The 27,201-nt window shown below is 53.2% G+C and overlaps 1 protein-coding gene across 4 annotated transcripts in view; it reads left to right on the top strand.

Moving 5' to 3' along the window:
• The first annotated feature begins 14,765 nt into the window (after nt 1–14,765).
• HDAC5 (histone deacetylase 5) overlaps nt 14,766–27,201 on the top strand; it is a 39,093-nt gene continuing 26,657 nt past the window's right edge. For 3 of the 4 annotated variants that reach the window (XM_058704882.1, XM_058704883.1, XM_058704885.1), the window contains exons 1-2: nt 14,766–14,916; nt 20,232–20,442. In XM_058704882.1, coding sequence (XP_058560865.1) covers nt 20,421–20,442 — 22 coding nt within the window. In that variant the 5' untranslated portion in view covers nt 14,766–14,916; nt 20,232–20,420. Of the gene's footprint in view, nt 14,917–20,231; nt 20,443–26,926; nt 27,085–27,201 lie in introns of all 4 variants that reach the window. The other variant, XM_058704884.1, reaches the window with a different exon arrangement.

Below are 27,201 nucleotides of genomic sequence, written 5' to 3' on the forward strand. Positions count from 1 at the left end.
AACAAACAACAAACAAGCAAAAAATATGAGTTCCATGGGGGCAGGGACTTTGGCTTGTTCAATTTTGTATCTCCAGCACTTAGCACAACTCTCAATAGAATTATTGAATGAATGACACAATGACTACCGTGTATCTGGCACAATGCTTAACACTGGGGATAGAGACGTTAAGAAGAGTCCTTGTCCCTCAAGGTCACAAGTCAAGGAGACATAGGTCAAAAAATAGTCTAGGATAGTTGTGCAGAGAGATGCACAGGGTCCCAGTGAGCTGGCATAGCTAGTTAGCTCTTATCACTGAGCCAGTCCTCAGTCCTCCTGTTTTCCTTCTTGCTTGTCACTATAGGGAGTGACATGAGAGCCGCATAGTCATTTATTTGTTTGTTTGTTTATTTATTTATTTATTTATTTATTTATTTATTTATTTATAAGTAGGCTTCCCACCCAGCTTGGAGCCCAACATGGGGCCCGAACTCATGACCCTGAGATCAAGACCTGAGTTGAGATCAAGAGTCTGAGGCAAGGGGCGCCTGGGTGGCTCGGTCAGTTAAGCGTCCGACTTCCGCTCAGGTCATGATCTCGCGGTCTGTGAGTTTGAGCCCCGCATCGGGCTCTGTGCTGACAGCTCGAAGCCTGGAGCCTCTTTCAGATTCTGTGTCTCCCTCTCTCTCTGCCCCTCCCCTGTTCATGCTCTGCCTCTCTCTGTCTCAAAAATAAATAAACGTTTAAAAAAAAAATTAAAAAAAAAAAAAGAGTCTGAGGCTTAACCAACAGTGCTACCCAGGTGCCCCTAGAGTTGCATAGTTTTGAGGACTCAAAAGGCAGGAAGAAAGTAGCTGATTCAAGTTCTTAATGGTGTGATCTGATCTGAGCCAGCCTTGGATCTTCTCTAGGGTGGCCTGGACTGGCCTCACCTCTGGACAGCCGTCCTAGCTTCATGTGGACCAGTTTACCCATCACATGTCAGAATGGAAGCCAAAATGGCAATGGGAGGTGAAAAGCTGGACTCCTCTCATCCAAGCTGGGAATTCCTTCATAGCCTCTGTGCTTCGTCTGACCTGGGACCTCCTCTCCTTACTGGAATCCTGGGCACAGCTCTTCCTGCTCAGCTATGGATGATCCTGGAGACCCAGTCTCAGGGCCCCTCAGGCATCCGGGCTCTGTCAGCTCCAGCTGAAGGGGGATCACAGACCCCAAAAGGCCAAGAGGACTAATAGCAATTCCTATCCACACTGGAGTCTGAGGCTTCCAGTATTAATCACGAGCTCATTTTGTCTCCACAAAGATCCCGTGAAGAGTGAGGGGCCAGTATTATTTTACAGGTTAGGAAACTGAGGTCCAGGGGATAAGAGACCCCCTGAGGGTCACACAGTCACTTAGTGGTGGATCTTCTGATGGGAAATCCTATTTTCTCCTCCATCACTTTTCTAAGTTAAATGAACTTGGCCATCTACTGCCCCACCTCTTGTTAGAACCTGGATGGAGTTGGGGATAGGTGGTTGGAGCAAAGGGAAAATGTGGACCTGCGACATTTTAGAGAGGAGATGGCAGGACACAGTGAGGAGGTGGTCTGCGATTTTACAGTTGGGAAGGACCCCCGTACTGAAGGGTCTCCCTTCCCCCAAATCAAATGTCATCTTAAGGGAAAAGCAAGGATTGGGTCTCCATGGTGATGGGACCTCGATCCTTTTCTCCCTCCTCCTAGAAGAGAGGTTAGTGTTCACTCTAAGAACCAACCTTGAGGATAATGGAGACTCAGGCCAAAAAGGAAGGGGTGGGTTCCGGGAAAGGGCAAAGTGGGCTGCCCGGACTTGGGCTAGAGGGCCACACGAGAAGACACCAGCCCCCCAGCTATGAAGTGGGGTACAAAAAGGAGTGAGTGTAGTGAGAGGGTCTTAATAGCACTCTGATGTAACCCATTATAACAGCCGGTACTTCCTGAGCACTGTTCTGGAACTTTCCATGTATTGGCTCACTTGATCATTGTAACAAGCCTCGACATAGGTGCTAGGACTACTTCTGCCTTACAGAGGAGGAAAAGGTCAATGTCTTGCCCAAGCTCCTATAGTTAATAGGTGGTGGAGCTGAGATGAGGAGGCAGGCAGTCCGATTCCACACAGGTTTAACCACTATGTCGTTCTGCCTGTTAGAATTCCAAGGAACGGGGTTCTTAACCTGGGGCTTCAGGGAATATAAGCCCCCTATAATTATAATTATGCACAAAAACTGTGCACCTATGCCTATATGCCCTCTTCTGAGCGAGAATACATGGCTTTGATCACATTTTCAGGGATCAGAAACCTGTTGCCTTGCTCTTTCTTGGGACTAGGATACACCCCAACTCCCCCATCCCCATCTATCCCTCACCTTGTCCAGATGCCTTCCAACTGTATGTACATCAGGCCTTACAATCTCCCACCTGAGCTATGGTGGTAGCTTCCTGCATGGTCTCCCTAGTCCAAGCTCTCTTCCCTCTGTCCATTCTTTCTAACATGCCAATGGGATACTATTTTCCATCATAACAAAATTTCAGTCCTCTCAGTTGCTGAGGGATGACATATAAAATCCCCAGGGCCTGCAATGGCCTGGTGTGTGCCTCCCTGCCCTAGCTCATCTCTCAACCAATCTCCTAATCAATACCAATCCTTCTCCACCCCACTCGTTCTTCATGCCCTGGCTCACAGGCTGCCTCCTCTAAGAAGCCTTCCTTACTGCCCCAGGAGATCTTACCCAGAAGGTACCTTCTCTTTGGTTCCCTGCAATTTTGGCCTACTTCCATTATGACTTGGGTCTCTTATATACCTTGTATTGTCTTTAGGCTTCCCTCACACCTCTTTGCTGGATTTCAAACTCCTTCAGGGCGACAACTGTGGCGTTCCTTTTGTGAACTGGTACTTGGAATAGGACTTGAACACGGAAGACACTTAGCAAGCATTTGTTGAATGACTTAATGCCATTTGTCAAGAGGGAGTATAAATGAATCTGCTTACTTCCCCAAATCCTGCAGTTGCTGGATGAGGAGACTCACCTTCTTAGGTACAAAGGAGGACGCACCTTGAGTGTATATGTGTGTGTGTGTGTGTGTGTGTGCGCGTGCGCGTGCATGTGTGTGTGCACGTGCACCGATGCCAGTGCATGTGTGTTTGGAGACAGCATGCTGCATTGACCAAGAAGTTAAACAAATCTTGGTTTGTATTTGACCCTGTTGCTAACTGGCTGTGTGACGGTTTGTGTTAAGTTACTTTTCTTCTCTGAAACTTAGCTGCCTCATCTATAGAAATGGGACAATATACCTTCCTTGCAAAGTTGCTGTGAGATTAACTGAATTAACGCATTGAAATGGCTAACTCCATGCCTGGCACTTTGGCAGGGACTCAACAATGTGGGTTCCCTTCCCCCCTACTTGAGTTGGCAAACATGTGCTGAGATTTGTTATGAGAACCACATGGTTTGAGTTTGTATCTATTTCAGCATGTTTGCAAATGCATTTTCCCCTAACTTGTATTTTTATTGTGCCAACAGTTGTATGTGAATCGGTGTGCTGATGTGTGTGTTTGTGTGTTTGTGTTTAGATTTTCCTTGGTATGGACATTGTGAGTCTCGCGTGGCCACGTTGGCAGTTGGGTGCTGTGTGAGCGTGTGTATGGAATGAAATGACTGTTGCGTGCTGCATAGTGGGTGGGGGTGCTGAGCGTCTGGGCTGGGGGAGGGCTGATCTGTTTGTGTGGCTTTGTGTGCGTGAAGGTTGTGCAGACCAGCGCTACTGATAGACCATTCTGTGTTGATGGAGGTGTTTTCTATCCACTCTGTGCGATGGAGTAGTCACTAGTAACCTGAGGCTTTGAGCACTTGGAATGTGGCTAGTGAAACTGAGGAACTGAAGTTTTTTGTATTTAATTTTAATTAATTTGAATGTAAATAGCCATGGGTAGACTAGACAGAAACCTCAAGACTTGTTCTCCACAGACCAAGTGGTGTGCAACCCCCTCCGTCTTATCCCAGAAACCCATCTATGGGGCACTGACCCCAGCAGGTAAGTGGACCCGCTGGAGCCCCGCCCCCGCGCGCGCGCGCGTGTGCGCCCGTGTGCGCGCCCGTGTGCGTGTGTGTGCGACAGGCTGAGTCGTACAGAGGGGGCTGCTGCAGCCTCCCCCCGCCCTCCAAGTCCCCAGGAGAGCAGTGAATCAGCCTGACAATGAGGTGAGTCATTCATGAACTGCTCGGCCGACCCAGCAGGCGGGAAGCAAACGTCAGCCAGCCTCCCAGCCCTACCCCCTACAACCCCCCAGTGGGATCGCTCAACCCCACGCACTGCAGATGTTGAAGAAACTGACGCGGGCGAATCAAGGCACCAAAGCTCATCTCCTCAGCCCCTCCCTCTGGTTTGCAATCCATTCATCCCCCAGCCCCTTTCTCCCGTCGGGTGGCGGGTGGCCTTATGAGTCATCTCAAGATCTACGCCCCCAATCCGACACCCACCTGCTCTAGCCCCTCCCAGTTGGTCTTCCTCCAAGGTTGGGGGAGGGGGAGGGGAAAGGAGGCTGGACCCCTGGTGGGGTGCCAGGGTCCGCCTTTGGAAGCCAGACTGACCCACTCAGAGCTGTGGGGGTGGGCAGGACTCTGGGCAGGCTGCAGCTGGCTGGATCTTGGAGAGCTGGCATCCAGCTTGCTTGGAGGAGCTTCAAGAGGAACAGGGGGTGGCAGGGAAGGAGTTCCCGAAGTGTGCTGCCTCGAGCACCTGTGGCTGGTGGGGGTGGGGGGGGGTGGGCAAGAGTATTCCTCTGGTTTCCAAGGAAGTCCTACATGGTGTCTCCCCAGTATCCCCAGTACCTGACAGTCTTCAATGCCTGGTAGCTTCTCTCCTCTGCACCCCCCCCCCGCCGCTTGTTCCCCCTATCACCTATACACCGCCACTCCCACGTCAGCCTTCAGCCAGTCAGTCGTCTTCTCTTGTACTGAACCCCCTACCTGAGGCTTCTGACTTGGACAACGGGTCCCATGGTAGTGTCCCTTACTGGGTCGGAAAATACTATCCAAAGCCTTAAAAATGTGTAGACCCTTTGACAAAACAACTCCACTTCTAAGAATTTATCCTAAGAAAATAATAATTGAAGGGCGCTTGGGTGGCTCTGTTGGTGAAGCGTGGGACCCTTGATTTCAGCTCTGTGCTGACAGCGAGAAGCCTGCTTGGGATTCTCTCTTTCTGCCTCTCTCTCTGTCCCTCCCCTGCTCACACTCTGTCTCTCCCAAAATAAATTTTAAAAACTTAAAAAAAAAAAAAAAAAGAATTTGTGGCTTTATACAGGAGAAAAAACGATTTATTAAATGTTTAAAAAAGCAATTTGTGGGCACAGTCATGGGAATTAATTGTAAATGGGTACTTATTGGGGTGATGACAATGTTTTAAAGCTGGATTTTTGTGATGGTTGTACAACGTGGTAAATTTACTAACAAATATTGACTTGCACACCGAACATGGGTAACTTATGTTATGCAAATTGTACTTAAAAGTGCTTAAAAACTCCTGATAAAAGCCATTTCCTGGGCTGTCTGCCATTAAGGTCAGTCTTCCAAGGGGATCTGGGGCGTGGATGCCAGATAAAATAAAGGACACCCACTTAAATTTGAATTTCAGATAAGGAATAATCTTTTAATATAAGTATAAAAATAAATAAGTTTTAAAAAGTGATGAGCTTAATATAATAAGTATACAAAATTATTCTTTCTTTATCTGAAATTCAAATATAACTGCGCATCCTGTATGTATTTTTATTTGCTAATTCTGGCTACCCTCGCCTGGAGTCCTTGCTCCTGCAGGTTTCCTGGAGCAGGGAAACAGACTTGGGGGTGGATATCTGGGCTTGCACCCCCACCCATCCCCAGGGCAATTCTATAAAGCCTGGGAGTGTGAAATGGGGAGCTCAGGAGCCAGAAACAGCAAGGTGAGAGAGGGTGGGGAAGGAGTCATTTCCGGTGAGGAAGGTGAGTACCTTGCCCAGGGAATGGGAGTGGCCGGTAGCCTATCAACCACCTCAGAACCCTGGAGTGGTAACACCGAGGTTGCAGGGGGAGGAGGGGCTTACCTGGAGCCTAGCCGGCCAGCCTTTCACACAAGTACTGGGTGTCAGGCCCCAACAACGCAGTGAGGAGGATGTTGTCCGTCTTTAGAGGTGATAAAACAGATTCGAAGAGTTTTAAGTACGTTTCCAAGTTCATGGCTAGGAAGTGGCCAACTGGGTCTTTATACTCGTCTTTGGGGTGGAATCCAATGGTTAAAACAAGCAAGCTCTGGGCTCCACAAACCTGGGCAATAGCTGCACCCAGAATAGCCTTTGTTTTTACTTTATTTTATTTTTTTAAGTTTATTTATTTATTTTTAGAGAGAGAGCACGAGCAAGTGAGGGAGGGGCAGAGAGAGGGAGAGACATAATCCCAGCACTGTCCGTGCAGGCCAAGCAGGCTTCCTACTGTCAGATCACACATGACCTGAGCCAAGATCAAGTGAGATCATGACCTGAGTGATCATGACCTGGGTGAGATGACCTGAGCCAAGATCAAGACCCAGACGTTTAACCAACTGAGCTACCCAGGCGCCCCAGAATAGTCTTTGTTTTTAAACAAATGCCTAGCTTGTAGGAGCCATGACGCTAGCTTTCCCCAGGCATGGCCGTTGCTGAGTGTAGAGACAGGGGTCTGGGCCAGGGAGGCATCTTCACTTACTGGGTTTGTGGCTTTTGGCAGGTTTGTTAAGTCTCTTGAACTTCATCTTTTTTTTTTTTTTTTTTTTTTTTTTTTTTTAGATAGAGAGCAGGCGAGAGTGAGAGAGACTCTTAAGCGGGCTCCACGCTCAGCATGGAGCCCGATGCGGGGCTTGATCCCAGGAGCCTTGGGATCATGCCCTGCACCAAAACCAAGAGTCGGATGCTCAACCAACTTAGCCACTCAGGCGCCCCTCCTGAACCTCATCTTAAAAGTGAGCTAATAACAATCACACCCACCTATGGGTCAGAGGATGACACCGAATGGTACAGGGAAAGTCTGTTGTCTGCTGCGACCCTCCTGCTTAAGGATGATGGAATGTGCCTTCCAGACATATGAATCAAGGATTTCCTGTGGAGGTCCTGGGTCCTCAAGGAGTTTCCTGGAGAAAGATGACAGAGCTGTCTCTGCCCGTTTGGGGAAGACCCCCCTCAAAGCTGGGGAGACCTCACCTGGTGCTGTACCCAGAGAGCCTGGGTTGTGTCCTGGCCTGCCACATACTGGTTGCTCAACCTCCCTGGTCCTCCTCGCCTTGTCTACAAGATGGAGTTCATAATATCGGCCTTGTAGAGTTGTGAGAACGAGAACATAGGAGACAAGGCCCTTCAAAAAGGAAGTCGCTCGACAAATATTTACAAAAAGGGGGGGCGAAACGTATGTCACCTGAAGACTCTTTGCTGGAGGGAAGGCAATTAGGCCGGGTTTTGAGTGGTGATAGTCCTTGCCCCTCCACATAGCATGTAAGTCCATGTCTTGTTCTCTTTTGTTTTATGACCTTTGGGCCAAGAGGGTCTTCCAGAAAAAGAGGGTCCAAACCTCCAATCACAGAGGGGAAACTGAGGCTCAGAGAGAGCAGATGATGTGCGTGAGCTTCTAGGCCAACCTGACCTGTGTCTCCCGGACTCCCTCCTTCCCCACCGCTCCATCTTGTTTTCTGGGGCTCTGTTGTTTCCAAAGGATCATAAAGTTCTGAGAGGGCAGGCACATTTGCATACTCTGTTCCCTCCCAAACACCCATGCTCTGCCCAGAGAAGAGCTTCTGGAGGAACCTGCGGACATGTGGGATGTGACTGACCACAGCTGTCACTTCCAGTCTTGTGTTCATGTGGCCTCGACTCTTGAGCAGGCAGAGAGGAGCCCTGTATAGTCCAGGAAATCCCGGGCCTCATCTCCAGGTCCCAGCAGTGATGTGGGGAAGAGGATAGGCTTCCTTTTCAGCCATCTCCCTGGACCTCCTACTCTTCTTGCTGTTAGAGGGGTAAGAAGGTTCTGTGTGAACCGCTCCAGGCTCGTGGGGGGACCTGGGCTAAGAAGCATTGTCTTCTGTGCTAGGCCTTCCGGTCACCTGCTGTCCCTTAGCAGGTACCTACCTGGCTGCTGTGGGAGGCTCTTGGTAGATGTGACCAGAGGTCTGGCAGAGAAGCTGCTCTCTCCACCCCCCCGCCCCACTCTTTTTAAGTTTATTTATTTTGAGAGAGAGAGAGAGAGAGAGAGAGAGAGAGACAGAGGCAGAGAGAGAATCCTAAGCAGGCTCTGTGCTGTGAGCACAGAGCCCGACACAGAACTTGATCTCACAAACCATGAGATCATGACCTGAGCAGAGATCAAGTCAAACGCTTAACCCACTGAGCCACCCAGGTGCCCCTCTGCTCGTTCTCTTTGTGTATGTGTGTGTGTGTGTGTGTGTGTGTGTGTGTGTGTGTGTGTGAATGCACCATGACAAATTGTGGTAGCTGCGCCCAGAGCAGTCTATTTTTTTTTTAATGTTTATTCATTTTTGAGAGGGGTTAGCGGCAGAAAGGGGAGACACAGGATCTGAAGTGGACTCTGTGCTGACAGGAGAGAGCCCAATGCCAGGCTTGAACTCATGAACCACGAGATCATGACCTGAGCTGAAGTTGGACGATTGACTGAGCCACCCACGCGCCCCCAGAACAGTCTATTTCAAGCAAATTCATGGGGCCTGAGTGGCTCAGTCAGCTAAGTGTCTGACTCTTGATTTCGGCTCAGGTCATGATCTTGTGGTTTTGTGAGTTTGAGTCCCACGTCAGCCTCTGCGTGCTGACCATGCTGAGTCTGCTTGGGATTCTCCCTCTCTCCCTCTCTCTCTGCCCCTCACCCACTCACGCTGTCTCTGTCTCTCTCACAATAAAGAAGCTTAAAAAAAAAATTCATAACTTAATCTATGAGCCATGATGCTGGCTGGCTTTCCCCAGGCTTGGTCATTACTGAGTATAGAGACAGGGACCTGCTCCTGATCTCTGGTCCAGGAAGGCAGGAGCTGGGTGGCGTAGGAAGGGACAGAAAGTGTTGAGGGCCAGGTAACACTCAAGTGAATGACTGAGGCTCTCACCTCCAGCCAGGCCTTCTTGGTTTTGGTGTTGTTTTTGTGAGCTACAACTGTAGAATTGTTGGCTCGCAGAGCTGGAAAAATCCTCGGAAGTTAGCCATCCAATCATACCATTTTACCGATGAGGAAACTGGCAGAGGAATGGCAGCTTGCCAGTCACCTGTCACTCTTCCCCCAAAACATCTCAGTCAAGATGACTCTTCCTGGATGCTGGCCTGAAAGCAGTTCCCTTCAGCCCTAAGCCCAGAGAAGAGGGCCCTAGGGGAGAGGAAGGAAGGGCAGGAAGAAGGAACTCCTTTTCCATCCTTCCTTCTCAACTTCACCTTGTTGGACCATCCAGAAAAGTCTCTAGCTGGAAGGAAGGGAATCCAGTCCAACCCTCTAATCCTACAGATACACAAGCAGAGGCCCAGAGAGAGGAAGGGACTTATTCAGGGTCACATAGAGAGACCTGAGCCAAACTCAGGCATCCTGGGGGCAGTTTTCATTATATTCTGCACAACTCAGTCCTCAGTGACGCCTTTGCTTTGTGCCTCAGGGCACATGAATTGTTTGCCCTGAAATAAACTCTTCTGCCCCTAGAACACATTGTAAACAGCCCAAGGGCAGGATTTAAAGCATCTCAGGGAATGAAGGTCCAGCCCAAACTTTGAAGTCCAGCTTTATGCTGGATGTGGTCACATCTGCCATCACATCTAATTTGGAATTCACAGAATGTCAGAACTGAAAGAGACCTTAGAGAACAGAAGTCCAAGTCCTGTTTCCCAGATAAGGACACGAAGGTCCAGAGGGAAAATGACTCATCCAACAACACACCGGGATAGAGCTGATTGTAGGACCCAGATTGTCTCACTTCCTGTCCTGTTTTCTTATTTTTTTGTGCAGTCCCCACAGTACCTTGCACTGTGTTAGCCTCATAACCTTTCAATATGCTCAATAAGTTCTTGCTGGATGGAATAGAAACAAGGTGCCTTATGTACAAATCACCCTTGGTAATTGACAAAAGACTTAAAGAATGTACATTTCCTTTGATAAATATCTAGTAAATATCTATTGCTTGGGCTTATCAGCTCACTTTTCCCTTGTTCTATATTATTTTCTGCCGGAGGCTATATTTAGGCACAATTGGACTATTTCCACCCCAGGCACTCTTTGGAGGCCAGCAAGACCACTTAAGTGCTCCTCCACCATAGACTGGAACTGACCAGAGCCTCTGGAATCCTGTCTGTGGATCTGAGGGTTTCTACTGCATAAGAAATTCTGGGTGAGAGTTTGGAAGTAAGGGTGCCCTGTCTGTTCCCCAGGAATGCTAACCTTATCTTTTTAAATTTGTATTAGTTTTTTTTAAATTTATTTTTAAGTAATCCCAACACCCAACACGGGGCTTGAACTCACAACCCTGAGATCAAAAGTCATCTGCTTTACTGACTGAGCAGCCGACCAGGTGCCCCTAGGCTATGCTAACTTTGGAGGGCCTAGGCCTGGGTGAGCCAGAGGGGTGTGGCAGCAGCGGGTGCTATCAGTTCAGGAGTGTCCACTGATCATGGAGGAAGCTTGTTCTGTCTCCTGGTCCAGGTACTGGCCAGGGCATTTCTCATGATTCCAAATGGGAGTTGCAACTCCCATAGCCCTTAGCAACGTTGTTCGCCATCCTTATTCTTCTCCCCTGATGCTTCTTCTTCTTTTTTTTTTTTAATTTTTTTAACGTTTATTTATTTTTGAGACAGAGAGAGACAGAGCATAAACGGGGGAGGGTCAGAGAGAGGGAGACACAGAATCCGAAACAGGCTCCAGGCTGTCAGCACAGAGCCTGACGCGGGGCTTGAACTCACAGAGTGTGAGATCGTGACCTGAGCCGAAGTCGGCCGCTCAACCGACTGAGCCACCCAGGTGCCCCTGATGCTTCTTCTTAAAGTCCAGTAGTGCTGCCAACCTGTCAGGCTAATAGGTTAAATGTCCAGCTCTCCTCCAAGATTGATTTCCTTCCTACCAAGGGGCCAAATTCACTATTGGATCCCAGGGACAGAAGTTCCCTAATCATCTACTAGGTTCCATCTGCAGGCTCATTCTACATTGGGAAACTGAGGCAGCATTTGAGACAGACCCCTGATCCCTGTTTCCATGGTGAATGGTCTTAGCAAGGGCCTACTCTAGGGACTCATAACAAAAGACAGTTTTATTTTCTGTGAGGAACTCTAAGTTCCTTAAAGGCAGATTCATTTCTGTATCCCCAGCACCTACCACAGGTACTCAAAAACATAATGTAGAGTGAGTGCAGGATTATTTAACCCCTGCTTACCTGAGAAGGGGAAATCTGAGGGCTCCTCGTGGTGAATTCTTATAACCCCTGGGGCATTTGGCCCCTGGGGAACCGAGGTGATAATCTCAGGGGCATCTGGAGGAGACACCTACAGTGCTGGGAGCCCAGCCCCTTTGGGCCTTGTCCCTTGTATTTGGGAGACAGACGGACCTGAGTTTGAATCCCAGTTCTTGCCTGCGTGAACTCTTGTGACGTTGGGCGAGTCAGCTCAGCTTTGCTGCGCCTCAGTCCCCTCGTCTCTGGAATGGGAAGGGCCTAGCCAAGGTGCTCTGTGACAGTTATTGACATCTATGATCCCACATGGGGAGATTCTTTCCCTGTGTTCTGAGATCTTGAGAGAAGAAATTCTAGAGTCTTCAGTATCCCGAGGCCTTGACTGAGTACCTGCTATGTGCAGGGTGCAGTGCTAGGTACTGGGAAAGCACAAAGAAATATGATCTCATCTCCTTTCTCAAGTGGCTTATACTCTTTTTGGGTAGGCAAAACATGCACTGGGAAAGCAAAATCCCAACCCAATCCAACCCAACCCAACCGCCCTAGAGACAACATAAGGTTGATCAAGAGTAACAGTAATTGGGTGGCACCATCTTTATGGGGTGGAGGCAAGAAGATCCCTGTCTTGGAGCGACAGGGGATGACCTGGGGGGGGGGGGTTGGTCTTTCTGCCTAGAGTCCATTGTCTAGTCAGAATGTGCTTCCTTTGGCTTAATTTTTTTTTTTTAATTTTTGTAACATTTATTGATTGAGAGATCGAGTGGGGGAGGGGAGTGAGAGGGGGAGACACAGAATCTGAAGCAGGCTTTGTGCTCTGAGCTGTCAGCACAGAGCCTGATGTGGGGCTCGAACTCACGGAGTGCAAGATCATGCCCTGAGCTGAAGTCCAACACTTAATGGACTGAGCCACCCCGGTGCCCCAATTTTTTTTATGTTTATTTACTTTGAGAGGGAGAGAGAGAATCCCAAGCAGGCTCCAAGCTGTCAGTGCAGAGCTCCATGTGGGGATCAGTCTCATGAACTGTGAGATCGTGACCTGAGCAGAGATCAAGAATCTGATGGCTTAGCTGACTGAGCACCCAGCCACCCCAGCTTAATCTTTTAATACTCATTCATTTCACTCAACAAATATTCATTAAGTCTTTTTGTTGTTGTTCCAGGCACTGTGCTGAGAGGAAATGTAGGGTTTCTGCACTCAAGAAGCTTACAGTTTAGGGGAAGACACGGACACTGAACCAATAATGCCATAAGTAGGTGCATATTTGCAAGTTGCTATCAGGGTCAGTTAAAGCATATAGAACAAGGGGAATTAATTTAGCTTAAGAACCAAAGAAGGCCACTTTCAGGAAGTGATATTTTATTGAGTTCTATGGATGAGTAAGAGTTAGCCAGGCAAAGAGAAGAAGGGAGTGGAGCATTCCACAAATTAAAAAAAAAAAAAAAAAAGCGTATGCAAAGGCCCTGAGGAGCAAGGGGCACACAGTTCAAGAACATAAGAGAAAGCCAGCTAAAGGAAGAAAGGTGAGGTGGGTAGGGACCAGATCATGTAGAAGCTTCTAGGCTGTTTGCTTTTTTCTCCAAGTATGAAGAAAGGGCTGGCTGCAGCAAAATCCCCTGGGGTACTTATAATATTTGTGGTCCCATCCCCACTGAAAAAGGTAATTTGTAGGTACCCCAAAGTTTGGAAACCACTTTCCTGGGCCAGATACAGATTTCAGTGACAAAAATGGAAAGGTTTTAAGCCCTCCCTCTATTAGATGTGTGTTCTGAAGGGGTCACCCTGGCTTTGGAAGAACACTGGGATGGAGGCAGGGAATGGACCTGTCATGGAGGCAGCTAGTATTTCAGGTGAGGTATGATTTGTTTTAGACCAAGGGGTGGGGTTAGAGATGGGTCAGAGTGGACTGATTCCCGAGACACTTTGTAGGAAGAACCTTTATCATTCATTACAGAAACATTTATTTCGGTCATTTACTTTTTCTGATTAAGCAAATCAGATATACAGAAAAACTTCAGCTATACAGAAAAAGATGAAGAAAGCAAAGGTAAATATTTAGGTATATATTATTTTAGGCTTTTTTATACGCATACGTATTCAGACATATGGATCTAGTTTGTCGTGTACAGTAATGAAACAGTTCTGTAATGCTGGATCAATGATTTTCTTTTTTTTTTTCTTTTTAAAAAAATTTTAACGTTTATTTATTATTGAGAGACAGAGAGACAGAGCATGAGCAGGGGAGGGGCAGAGAGAGGAGAAGACACAGAATGTGAAGCAGGCTCCAGGCCAGAGCTGTCAGCACAGAGCCCCACGGGGGGGGGGGGGGGGGGGGGGGGTTGGAACTCAAACCAGGAGATCATGACCCGAGCCGAAGTCAGACGCCCAACCCACTGAGCCACCCAGGCATCCCCGGATCAATCATTTTCAAGAGAACAGTGTATCGTGTGCATCTTTCAGGTCAACATAGACGTGCATAATTTTTAATGTCTGGATGGTATGCTGCTTAGTGGGTGTACGCCAGTTCCCTACTGATGACTAGTTAGGTTGTTTCCAACTTTTCACATTATTATAAAGAACCTTCTTACCTCTGTACATATTTTTGAACGCAATTCCCACTTCCTCAGAAAAAACTTTTGTTAGTGAAATTACCGGTCATTGACAAACTGTCTGGGTTTAATTACACATACTCATAGAGTGTCCTAAGGGGAGTTGTAGAGGAGCAGGGCATCAAAGTCGGGAACCGGAAGTCTTCCTTTTGAAGGCCTTGAACTGTTACAGCCATACTCTACCCTTTCTCAGTTTCTCCTTTCCCTGGCAAGGATGCAGTGTGGGCGGTGGGATCTGGCGGATTCGGGACCTGTGCCAGCCCTCCGCCTCCAGCCTAGCCCCCTAGGTGGGGTCTCGGCGGCTCTCCCAGTCGCTAGGAACCCATCTCCAGTTGCCCTCCCCCACCGCGGGAGGACGGGTCAGGGAGAAGCTTAGGCAGGCAACGATTGCACCATCCACGGTTTGAAAAGGAAGTCGAGGGAGCGCAGGGAGGAAAGTCGAGCGTCCCAAAGGTCGGGGCCCAGGAGTCAGACCGGGTCCCCTGCAGCGCTCCTTCCACCCCTTCTCGCAGGGCTCGGTCGCAGGGCTCGGATCCCTTGCCTTCCACCCCCTCCCCAGCCCAACCCTTTGCTGGGTGTCGGCCCTTTAAGAACCTATCCCGGTGGCGCTGCTGGCCCCGCCCGGCGGGGAGGGCCGAGAGGGAGGGGAGGAGTTGGTGGTGGCTGAAGCTAGGGTGTTGGGGGGGGGGGGGGGTCTGGGTCTATTTTTAGCTCTGGGTCGGGTCACGTGACGGGAGTGACGTCTCCGAATGTTGTTGTTGGTGGCGGCGGCGAGCGGAGCCGGAGGAGCCGCCGCAAAGATGGAGGAGCCGTCGAGGAGGCGCTGCCGCTGCTGCCGCCGCCGCTGCTGCCGCCGCCGCCCGCGAAGCCGGAGCTCGAGCCGTAGGGGGTGAGCCCGCCGAACCACCCCGGATCCCATCTCCCCCGGGTGCCCGCGACGCGAGGCGGCGCCCCCTCCTCCTGCCGTCGCTGCCCGCGGGCTCCCCGCGCGCGCGCCGAGCTCCGCGCCCCCCTTCCTTCCTCCCGGCTCCCGGTGCCCGGCGGCGCCCCCCGGGAGCATCGCCAGCCCGGGAGCCGGGCCTCGGGGTTATTGCGCGCGCCCCTCCCCGCCACTCCCGTGCAGGGGCGCGTTCCCTGCAGGTGAGGGAGGGGCCCGCCTCCCCGCGACCCGCACCCCCAAATGGCCCGGAGACCAGCCGGGGCTTCCTGATTTGCCCCTTCCCAGGCGGCGCATGTTGCGTTGCAGAGCGATTTGAGCCCTGCACCCGGATTCTATGCAGACCCCTCTACGCTGGACACTCCTTTCTTGGTACTCTGAGGTGAGGGGCGCTGCCCACCCCGCAGCGCTTCCACCCAGACCTAAGAACGCATCCTTGATTTTGTGTCCTTGACTTCCGTGCGTGAGGGGGGGGCCTGTGGGCCCACCTTACTTCTCTCTCCCATTATTCTCACCCCCTCCCCCGTGAGGCGTTATTGCGTTTGTTCCCACCCTCTCCACCGTCTGACACCCTGGGGCCAGAGAGAGATGAAAGCTACCCTCCTTCCTGTCTGGGGTGGATGCCCCCCGTTTTTAATCCTGGATCCGTATCTCATAGAGGCAGGGTCTGCTCTTGCCTTTTAACTTGAGGGAGGCTGCCTCCCTACCCCACCCTTCTCTGGGGCCCTGGGGAAGATGAGAACTGGCTGGGTGATAAGGAATTGATTTGGGAGTCTGGTTGTTGGGGGGAGAAGAGGGGAAGGTGGGGGTGCCTCATTTGGGGGAAGAGGTGACCATCTGATACCTCCACTGTTGGCCTTCTGAGATGAGGTGTGTCCCCAAAGAGGAAGAGTAGCTGCAGTTACTTTGGGGGGGGGGTGCTCAAGAGACCCACCACCCTGACAGTGATCCCTGTGCTTCTGGGGCCTGGAATTAGTTTTGGCAATATGGGGTGATGATGGTGATGATTGGGTTCACCTGAGAAGGGAGGATGATGCCAGATCTGAGGAACAAAAGGAGGCAGGGGATGGGAGATCCAGGAGGCTTGGCCAGAGGGACTCCTGGCCAGACTGACCTGCAGGACTGGAGCTGGAGACTGGGTCTTGCCCCGGGCCTCTTCAGGTTCCGAGGACTTAGGCAGAAAGGATCCTCAGTCCGAGTTCAGGTGCGAGGGCCCCGGAGTCTGTGCTGGCTGTTGAGATGCTGGGCTGGGCTGGGCTGGGCTGGGCTGGGGCTGGTGGGTGAGCCATGTTGGGGGCTGCCTGCTTCTTCCTTCCAGTCTTCTCTCCTTCCTAAAACACAAAGCTTGGGACATCTTGGTTTGCGCCCTGCCCCTTTTGAATCCTCTCTTTGCTCTGTCTCCCCTTGGACTTAAATGTGGACTCTGTCTTGATAAGGCAGGCGGAGGTCTTTCTGAGTTAGAGGGGTGGGCCCCCAGGATCCCCACTCTGTCCTGTATATGCATGTCAGGGGCCAGAGAGACAGAGACCAGGTGTAAGTTACTTGGGGGGCAAGGCTGGAGGACATGTTAACTCTGTGCCAGCCTTCCCTTCCTCCCCAGTATATCCTCCCCAGTAGCTGGACCTAGTAATGGAGGTGGGGGGCAGCGGTATCACATGCCCCACCCACTCCAAGTAGCAGCAGAGACAAAGGTTTGCTTTCCTTTCCCTAGGGGTGGCATCTTAGCTATGTGTTTAGAAATGGGGCCTGGGGATGGGGGGTGGTGTAGTTTGTGTTTCTGCCTAAGGGGGAGGGGGATCAGCTATAGGAACTGGGGGGAGTGCAGTCGGTGCCGAAATACCAGCTGCTCTTTAATAATTAATTCTTCCTACTCACATCCCTTTGAGGAGGGATGTCTGGAACACGGCATCAGGCTCAGCCAGCCTGCTAGAGGACGCACTCCTGTTGGGGGGGGGTGGGGGAGAGACTGCGAGGGGGGGCGGTTCTTGGCATTTTTGGAGCACTGTCGCTTGCTCATGAATGAAAACCTGATGCAGCCCATGAGGGGGCCTATTGTAGTCGACTTTGGCTAATTAAACTTTCTCTGCCTTTCTTCTCCCCTACCCCACCTCACCCCAGCCCCCGCCTCAGCCCTTTCTTGAATGAGGACCCTGTCTGGTAGTGCTGGGGAGGGGGGTATCGGTCTGCCTGAGGTTTTAGGGCAAACAGACCCGGTCTTCTGCCCTCTGCCTCCACCTCCTCCCTCCCTCCCCTCTCATTCCCCCCCCCCCCCCTTTTTTTTTTCTAGAAATAGCAGCCTCCTCCATCTGGCTTGTGCAGATGCCTGGAGCTGCGTCTGAGCAGACAAACAGAAATGGGCCGATTGCAAAAATGAATTTGTCAGCCTGGTGCCTTTTTTCCTTTCCTGTTCTCTCCCCCTTCCCTTAGTTTGGGGCCTAGAGATCCAAGTCAGCCACCCCTCCTGGCTCTGATAATCCTGGGCTTCTGGTGGCCCAGCTTGGGGGAGGCACAAGGTGGAGGGAGCTCTTGGAGGCTGGGGAAAGTGATCTGCCAGGGCCACAGTCAGCAGGGGTCAAGATCATAGGTCTTTTGTGCCCATGGGATGGGATGTCTGGGCTTGCAGCTTTCTGATGAGGTCTTTGCAACTGATCTCAGATTCTGGGTAATCTCAGGTTCACAGGGTTTGGTTCAGACAGCTCCACCCAACTGTCTGTGACCTGGGGAGGGGACCCCAGGCTGCAGTGCTCAGGACCTGGGAGAAGGTTGCCTGTTGGTGCTGGAGTCCAGGTTCCAGAGAGGCTGTTGAAGGGACACCTGACTCCCCAGGAATTCTGAGGGAGTTGTTTGAGGGACAGATCCCTGCAGGGCAGCCCTGTGAACTTGTGGCCTTGGGGTCATTGCATTGTTCCATGCCTCCCTTATTTGTCTGCCCTTCTCCTCCCACCCTCTGCCAGAGTTTTTATTACTCATGAATGGGGTGGGGGAGTCTTTGCCCTACCTCCCCTGGTCTAGCCATGAGCTTGTGGGGTGAGGCGGGGCCGGTTTCCCTCATTCCACGCCCTGCCATCCTGGCTGGAGGTGGGAGGTGGGTTTGGATCCTGGAGTGGGACAGAGGTCTCACTACAAGAGAGAGTTGATGGGTTGGAGACTGGGCTCTGGGGGTCTGCCTGCTGATGATGTCACGGAAGCCAGGCTGCTCACTGGTCAGGCATCAAAGTGTTCTGTTACCCAGAAGCGACACCTCTGTCAGTCCCTCACTGCCCACCGAGACCCTCGTATAACTATAGCCAACAGTGGAGTTTTTGCAGCAGAGGAAGGACCAAAGAGCCAGGTTTTAACCATTCCCCTGTCCTTTTTCCCTTTCATGCCCCACCCCAGACAAGAATCTTTGCCTGTCCGGATCAGGCAGTGAACTCTGCTTTGTTTCCCAGGGAGGCCCCTGTTCACTCAGGAGGCTTGACAGAGGGATGGGGGTGGGGGCGGGGGGGGGGGGGACTCAAAGTTGATCTTAACTTAGGTTTTGTACCGTTGAGGTCCTGCCCCTTCTGAGTGTGCCCTGCTGTGGAGGTGCCGAGATGGGCTGGGCCACTCGGGCTGCTGGGAATCGTGGGAATTTCTTAACGTGTGTTCCCCAGCCCACGGGAAAGGGTGTGAACAGGACTGGGCGCCAGCCCTGGGGTGGGCACGGGCTGAGCTGCCTGCCCACGCGGGCCCGGCCAGGGCACCAACAGCCCCACCTGCTACATTCCTGAGCTTGGCCTGAGCCCTGTGCAGCCTCTTTTGTCCTTGCCCCACATCTGTGCCTGCTGGGAACAATTCAACCCCTTTACTCTGCCTCATCCTAACTCCCCATCTGAGTGCACCTTTCCCCAGCTATAGAGTGCAAACCTTGTGGATGAAAGCAGGGGACAGCAGGCTTAGGAAGACTTGAGGTCTTCTGTGTGTGTGTGTGTGTGTGTGTGTGTGTGTGTGTGTGTGTGTGTGTTTCCTGTGTCCGGGCCATGCCTGACTCCCTGGCTACTGGCTCCAAATGGACCCCACTCCTGGAATCCTTGATGACAGTGCAGGGCTTACTGAGAATTAATCCTGCCAGGAGGTGGGGCTGTCCAGGGGGGAGAGCTGGTTGCTTGTCCCTGGCTGGGGAACCAGGTGAGGGCTTAAACATATACCTCCTTTCAGCCTCACTGGATCACTCAGCTACCTAGTTTTCACTGGGTATTGGAAGACCTGCCTTCATTTGGATCAGATGAATGAGATCATGTCTGGGGTGGATCATGGGCTGTTTAGGGATGGGCCCCGGTGGGTGCCTGTGTAGCGTCTGAGGCTTGAAGAGTACCTGTGGGGCTGGAGGGGAGGGGGGCGAGTTGCTGAAGGAGTGAGGCCAGGTTGGAAAACTCACGGTCCTGTAATACTGGGCTATCCTCCATTATTGTATTGGTCTGGGCATACCTGTTATTGGGGTCTTTGGTGCCTTGGTACAAACTGGAAAGAAGGTGTCCCTTATTCTGGGTGGTCTCAGCCTGGCTGACTCATTGCTTGGCAGGCAGAGAACAGGTTGGTCTTCAGACCTCCTTGCACAGGGCACAACCTGTACAACACACGCAAAGCCCTGGGTTTGGGCCCTGGACCCTAGTCCGGGGAGTGCTAGATGTGGGGTGCGTGTGTCTGCTTTTCCAAATCCCTGGAAACAGCACGGGTTATGGGCAGAAGAGACGGCTACCCTCTTTCCTGGACCTGTTGTTGAATGGGGGAGACCAAGACAGAAACCCTTCACGATTCCAGAGTCGGGTGACACAAGGATCAGAGAGGAGGGAGAAAGTGACTGCGTTCCGATCCCAGCTCCGGCTTCTGGGGCTGGGGTACCAGTTTCTCCCATAACTTTTGCCAGACTCCAGATCAGCCTGCCTCGCCCCACTGCTGTAGACGGTTCAAAGCCTCCCTGCACTTTTTTCCTTTCGTGTACGCCCAGTCCCACATCAGGCACCCGAGCGAACGAGTCTGTAAGGTCTCCGCACCTGGTAGTGGACACTGTCACCTGAAAAGGAGTTTGGGCGTGGCTTCTGTAGCCATTTCCCTTTCCTTGAGTGCTGGCAGCCTCACCAGTTAGAGAAGAAGCGAGGGTCTGGCTGTTTTTGCTGATTTCCTCTGGGCCCCTGGGGCAGATGTCCCTCCTTCTCTTCCCCAGGTGTAAACTCACAAGCCCTGAGGTCTCCTTCAACTCTCATTCCTGAGTTGGGGGCCTCTAACCCTGCTCCGTCTCTCCCTAGGGATGCCGTTCTGAGTGCCTGACTGCCTCGCCCCGAAGGATGGCCTCTGATGGGCATTAGAGGCACAGCTGCCCCGGGCTCCTGTCCCGTCCGTCTGTCTGTTTTCGTCTGTCTCTCTTGACATCACCGCAGCTCCACCCCCTCCCGTCCCAGCCCCCAACGCCAGCTTCCTGTGGGCCCAGAGCCGGCATGAACTCTCCCACCGAGTCGGGTAAGAGCTGGGAGGCCAGAGAAGGGCACCCTGGGGTGGTTTTGGCTAAATGAGCTTGTGTGAGTTTCCAGCCAAGGCCAGCTGACCTTTGGGGTCTGAGCTGTAAAGGAACAAGGGGGGTCAGGAATAGAGAAACCTTTGGAGAAAAAGACCAAGGCAAACCTGAAGTTATTGACCATGGGGTAGAGCTGGAAATTGATGAGCTGACAGTACAGCCTGGCCCTGGGAGGACATGGGTCCAACTCTGTCCCCATGCTTACCTTCTCAACTAGGGAGCCTCCAGTCCCCCTTCTGCCCTGCCCTGTTTGCCAAGACAGGCAGGCCTGAGAAGGGGACATGTATCTCTGAATGTCTCTGGGCCATCTGAGGATGATACTGGAAGATTTCCTACAGCAGCCAAATGCAGCTTCCTCTTTTGTGGTGGTGTTTCTCCTCCTGGTGGAGAGTTTCCCTGTGTTCCATGTTTTTTTCTTAGTGGAGGTTCGCAGGGCCTTTGGCTTTAGCCTTTGCTGGGATGTGTGGTACCGGGATGGAGGGGTGCAGTGATGTGTTGGTAGAGGAGTCTTGGCTTTCTCCTTTGAGTCTGGGTACCCCCTCTCTTCTTGGGCCCTGGACATGGTGGGTTCCTAATTTGGGGTCTTTGGCCCTGCAATTTCCTAGTCCCCTTTGCTCCTAGGAGGCTGCCTAGTACGGCCAGAAATAGTCTATGGGTGAGTCTCCAGGCAGATTTATGGATGGGTGGGTCTGGGTGTATGCCCATGAGGATGTGTCCAAGTGGCCCGAGCTGGACCCTCAGGAGTTTCACAGGAGGGTCATGGGTCAGTGTGGTCAGAGTAATAACTACCTTCTTTCCCTGGCTGTCTCCTTCGGCACAGTCTTAGAGGGTCAGAGTCTATCATGTTCCATTTTACCTGCCCCCCACCCCAGCCCAGCCTGTCCCCCACATCTTTTTCCGTAGGGGTAGAGGGATATTTCCCCATCTTGTAGAGGCAAGAGAACTAGGGCCTAGAGATGAAAACCCATTTGCAGGATGGAAGCAGCATCAGGATCCAAGGCTTCTCCCATCTCATTGCTGATCATGGATTTGCTGGACCTGATGCTTTCTTAAAAAAATTTTTTTTAAATTATGTTTATTTTGTTTATTTGTTTCTTTTTTTTTAAAATTTTTTTTTCAACGTTTTTTAATTTATTTTTGGGACAGAGAGAGACAGACAGAGCATGAACGGGGGAGGGGCAGAGAGAGAGGGAGACACAGAATCGGAAACAGGCTCCAGGCTCCGAGCCATCAGCCCAGAGCCTGACGCGGGGCTCGAACTCACGGACCGCGAGATCGTGACCTGGCTGAAGTCGGACGCTTAACCGACTGCGCCACCCAGGCGCCCCTATTTGTTTCTGAGAGAGAGAGAGAGAGAGAGAGAGAGTGTGTGAGCGCACACAAGCGGGGAAGAGGCAGAGAGAGAGAGGGAGACACAGAGTCCAAAGGAGCCTCTAGGCTCTGAGCTGTCAGCACAGAGCCCGATGAGGGGCTTGAACCCATGAATCGTGAGATCATGACCTGAGCCAAGGTTGGGTGCTCAACCTTTTGAGCCACCCAGGCACCCCTAAAAAGATGGTTTTTTTAATGTTTATTTTTGACAGAGAGACATAGTACAAGTGGGGGAGGGGCAGAGAGAGAGGGAGACAGAATCAGAAGCAGGCTCCAGGCTCTGAGCTGTCTGCACAGACCCTGATGCGGGACTCGAACTCACAAATTGTGAGATCATGACCTGAGCCAAAGTCGGATGCTTAACCAGCTGAGCCACCCAGGCGCCCTGGACCTGATGCTTTCTGTTGTGGGGACCCAGTGCTGGCGCTCTGTGGCAGAGGTCCTGACCAGGGTCCTGGGGGTTCTGTAGACTCAGGGAAGCTGGCAGCTGGGGGGATTGTTTGGCTTTGCACCGTTTGTTTTGGTCAAGGTTGTGCCCCTTCCCCTTTCCGGCATGACATACTCAGGGCATGGGCCACTGGCAGAGTAGGGCCCCGGCTGGTGAGGGCTGTACTCCTAAGACTCCCCACATCAGCTTTGCCTGCTGAGCCCCCTCCTGCAGGGTTTTTGTTTCCCCTTTGGAGCCTCTAGTCTCTGTCTTTGCCTTCATTCAACCTTTGGGGGCTGTGGCGGGAGTTAGAGTGGAGAGGTCTGGGTGACTCCTGTGCTGGGGGAGGCTCTGACTTCCTGCTTCCTCCTCTGAGGCGGGGCTGGCCAAGGGAAGGGAGAGGCCTGGTGGGTTCTCCGCAGTCCCGGGCCCACCTCAGCTGGGCCCTGCTGCGGCATGGTCGCTTGTGCCCTGGTCGCTTGTGCCCAGCAGCAGGGCCCAGCTGCTCCTTTCCTCTGAGCTACTGTGCTGACCTATCTAGGCGCCACCTGCAGTCACACTGAGCCTGGGTCAAACCCTTGGTCAAGGGAACAGAAACTGCCCGGAGGCATCTGGCTGTGGCTTGGGAAGGACATTTCCCGGCTTTGGGATTTTATTCCCTTACAGCGAAAGGCTAAAAAACATCACCCTTGGCTAGATGCGGTCACTAGGTTGCCTTGCCAGATGCTGGTGGCCCAGGTTCCCCTGGCAGCTGGTTCTGCCAGAGCTGGTAGGAGTGTGGTGGTAGATGGAGGTGTCCACCAGCGCGGGAGGCAGGCAGCCTGGGAGTGGCTGCTGAGCCTGGCCAGGAGGGGCCTCTGGGGCCTGGAGAGCTGGCCTCACCTCCTGGCTGGTTTTCCAGATCCCCCCAGCAGGGGGAGATGCTGTCTTCTCACGTTTGGGAAGGAGTTAGAGGAGGAGGGGGCCAAGAGACTGGGAACCACATTTCAGGACTGTGGAGAGGCCTCAGAGCTGGGGATCGTCACCCGGAGGCTCTTCCCGTCCAGTTTTCCTGGGGCTCCGGGGCTGCCTCTCCTTGCGGAGGCAGAGCTGCTCTGGGGTGGGGGGTGGGGGGGGGATGGCTCGCCTCCACACAGCTCTTCCTTTTTGAGGGGCCCCCGCGTCTCCTGTTCCCAGGGCTCAGAGTGGTATCTGGGCTGGGGCTCCTGGTGCCTGTGCCTCGCACGGGCCTGGAAAGCACGTGCCTTTGGCTCCGCAGAAGTAAAATGAAACTGTAGCTGGGCGGGTGGGTGTCCACTTGGCCCGTGGACACTCTGAAGGGAGCCCCAGAAAAAGCGTGGGGCCCTGGGGCTGGGGACAGAGGTAGGAATGATGAGAACGGGTAGTGCCCGGGACCTGGGTGCCCTGGCCCCTGAGCACCCCTCTCCCTCTCCTGAATCCCCGAAGACTCCCTCCTCTCTCCTTAGGGCACAGAACAGCACTGTTCCTTGGTTCCCTCCACTCTCTCAGGGTGGGAGCTTTCCTATTTGGCCAGTGCTTGCTGAGTATCCCCAGCGTGCCCAACCCTGAGCTCAGCCTACGGAGGGGACACAGAAGGAAAATAGAAGATGGTCCATCCCTGCCCTCCTAACAAACGAGTTAGTGGGAGAGAGTCTCCTGGGTGAGGGGTGTCAGGCAGAGGGAGCAGTTTGCTTCTGGGGCTCACCCCTCCTCCCCCGGGGGTAGGAGCTGATTGACTTACCTCTGGGCTGGGCTGAATGCCAGCATTTGACCTGATTTGCCTCTTTTGCCATCTTGGGAGTACAGGCAGAGGCCATTGATGGGGCCGCCTGCTTCCCTGAGGAGGCCACTCCCTGGTGTCTGGCTTCTCTTCGAGCCAAAGGGGGCTCAAGGATTGAGGCTTTCTTTATTTTTCTGGAACTGGTTGTTTCTGCTCCCCTCAGTGGGGTTGAAGGACTGACAGAACCTGCCGCCTGTCTGGGCTCAGACAGGCCAGGTTGGAGGAGATGCCCTGGCACCTGGGACCTGGGACCAAGGCCTGCACTGGTCCCTGCCCCGTCCTCTGTGTTGTTGCCCAGAAGGGAGGGCAAGAGTGAGGCCCGCCGTGGGAGCCAGTCTGGATGGCGGCAGGGCCCCAGGAGGAGGCGGCCAGGTTCCTTATCCCCAGCGTGGGAGGGGAGACAAGCTTCATGACAACACCTGCCTGGCCAGCACCTCCCAACACACTCCACACTTTCTCTCCTTCCCTTTCCCAGGAAGGAGGGAGGGAAGGCAGCTGCCCCCTCCGGGTGACCAGAGAAACTGGGGCATGGGTGTGGGGTGGAGCCAGGAACGTCGGCGTCCTGCCTCCCAGCCTTGGGCCCAGGCTCTGCCTCTGACGCCCCCCCCCCCCCCCCCCATCAGGGGAGGCAGGCACCCAGCCCCGAGAAGGAGAAAGTGGGTCAGTATGGGCGCGTGGGCCTGGGGTCTGGGAAGTGGACTCTCTACTTAGATGCCCCCTGGCACACCTGTGCTTACTGTAGATTGGGATCTGCTCCGCCCTCCTCTTCCCTGCTTCATGAGTCGAAAGGGATTGAAGGCTCAGATGGGATGGCAGGGTCAACCCTGAGGGGATGTGAAAGCTGCCAAAGTAGGTGTTCACGTTTTTCCGGGACTTGGTTTCAAATGGGAGGCTTCAGCCAGCACCTAGCGTGGAACCTGGCACACGGCAGCTCTGTCTGGTGCCATGGGGCTGACGGGCTCCAGCATGATGGGGGCTCAAAGGGCAGGAGAAAGCTGGAGGGCAGGCAGGCCTGATGTCCCCAGGGCCGCAGGGCACCTGGTACCCTCCCTCGATCCAGGGTGCTCCTGAGCCAGCCCTCGGGTTTTCACTGTGCACGAGTAAGATTTGCTTTCTTCTCTTAGGTCAGGGCGCTACCCCAACCTTTTGTGCCCAGGAAATGGGAGCCTGGAGGAACTCAAGGAGCCAGCAATGGCCTCTTCCCCTCCTCTAGATTTGGAAGGTTAGAAGGCCTGAGGCCGGCCTCTGAGGGAGGGAATGAGATCATTGTGGTCTGGAGGGGATGGTGCCAGCTGCCAATGGCGTTCACGCACCCTAGGCTTGGTGGGTGCTCTGTGAGGTTTGTGGGATGACACATGGGGGGGACTGGATGCCTGGAGACAGGGAAATGAACCACAAGGAGAGGGGCTATAGAGTGGGAAACATTGAGGGTTGGACATGAGGAAGACCTTATCGCATCACCTGAATCTCAGAAGGAGAAAAGACACTTGTTCTCACCCCAGGCCTCGTCTCCAGCTCCCCTGGAGGATTCTGGGAAGTGCGTTGAGGATTGTCTGGTTGTCTGACGCTTTGCTTCCCACTTCGTGCTGTTACAGGAAGTCCTAACAGTGCTGGGAACTGCCCCGAGCCCCAGGCTGTGGCCACCTCTGGTTGCCCAGTCTCCTGGGTGCTCTTATCTTTCCCATGCAAGGAGTTCTCTTTCCTTAGGTTTCTGGCTGCTCCAGGTTCTGGGGGCTCTGCTTTTGAGGACCTCCTTTCCTCCAGAACAGGGCTCCCCGACCATATTCTCCCGTGCCTGGGGCAGGCAGAGAGAGCCAGGACAGGGCTAGCCAGCCCTTCTGGTTGCTCCCAGCGTGGGTGGGTGGAGTCCTGAGCTGGGAGGGGCTCCTGCCCCTGGCTCTCTGGGCTGCCTTGAGTCTCCTGCCCATCCCCTCACTGAGGGGACTTTGGGTCTTTGCTTCCCTTCCTCTTTAGAGAGTCTGGTTGGCCAGGATGAGGTTGGGGCAGGAGGTGGTGAATGAGGTCCCCAGACCCACCCTGAGATGTCTGCCAACGCCAAACCCCTGCGGGGAGCACTGCCGCATCACCATTTTTTTAGAGTCTGCCTCGGCAGAGAAGCTGAAGCTCCAGATCTTTGTTCGGGTCCTGTTTCCCGCCCTCCACCCCAGTGTCTGTCTTATTGTGTAAGATCAGCTCGTCTAGCGCCTGGGAAAGCCCATTTCTGCCACCTCCCTGTCTATATGGTCCCCCACCTGAGGGCAGGAGGCCCCTCTGCTGTCATCCCTGCTTGGCAGAAGCTGGCTAGAATACCGGGCTGCAGGAGCCACGGCTACCATGTCCTTGGTTGGCCAGCTCCTTCAGGGCTCCTGACAGGAGGGTGAGGTCATCCAGTCCAGGGAGAGGACAGGTGTCCCTGGCTCCGTGCCTGGAGTTGGGGGCAAGGAGGGGCCAGGAGGGGGCTCCAAAATAGCAACCGTGACATCAGGAAGGGGGAGGGGGACCGAGACCCAGGAATAACCAGGCTATTAAAAGGCTCCAGTGAGGTCAGGGGGCCAAGTGGGATCTCTGTACCAGTGGGAGGTATAACCCGAGGAGAAGGGACGAGCCAGCAGTGAGCAGGGTAGGCGGGTGTCACAGGTCCTCGTGTGCACTAGCCCTAGGTCCCAGTAAGGCCCCAGGAGCATGGGCTGCCGTGCCAGGCCTGGAGCCGGTCAGGAAGGGCTGGATCCTGGCAGCCTCTGGAGTCTTCTTAGAGGGGCTCTGTCCTCACGTGTCTTCCTCCCTGGGTACTGGGGGTCATCGTACCTGTGAATGGAAACCCTGGGGCAGCTTCATGTGTTCCTTTGTGTAGGAGGCAGTGGGCTGTGGTGGTTAGCACTCAGACTGGAGCCTCAGACATCCCGGCCTTACCATTTAAGCAGCTGTATGACCTAGAGTGAGTGACTTCATCTCTGCCTCAGTTTCCCCATCTGCACCTATCTCCTGAGGTCATCGTGCAGAGTAAACGAGGTGATGTATGTGCTGCCGTTAGCATCGCACCTGGTACATAGCCAGGGAGGAGCTCCGTGTGCCCAGAGTGGGCAGGTGCCCCCGCCCCCCGCCCCGCCCCCCCCACCCGCTCCCTTC

The sequence above is a fragment of the Neofelis nebulosa genome, chromosome 16, assembly GCF_028018385.1.
Source record: "Neofelis nebulosa isolate mNeoNeb1 chromosome 16, mNeoNeb1.pri, whole genome shotgun sequence".
Classification (NCBI taxonomy): Eukaryota; Metazoa; Chordata; class Mammalia; order Carnivora; family Felidae; genus Neofelis; species Neofelis nebulosa.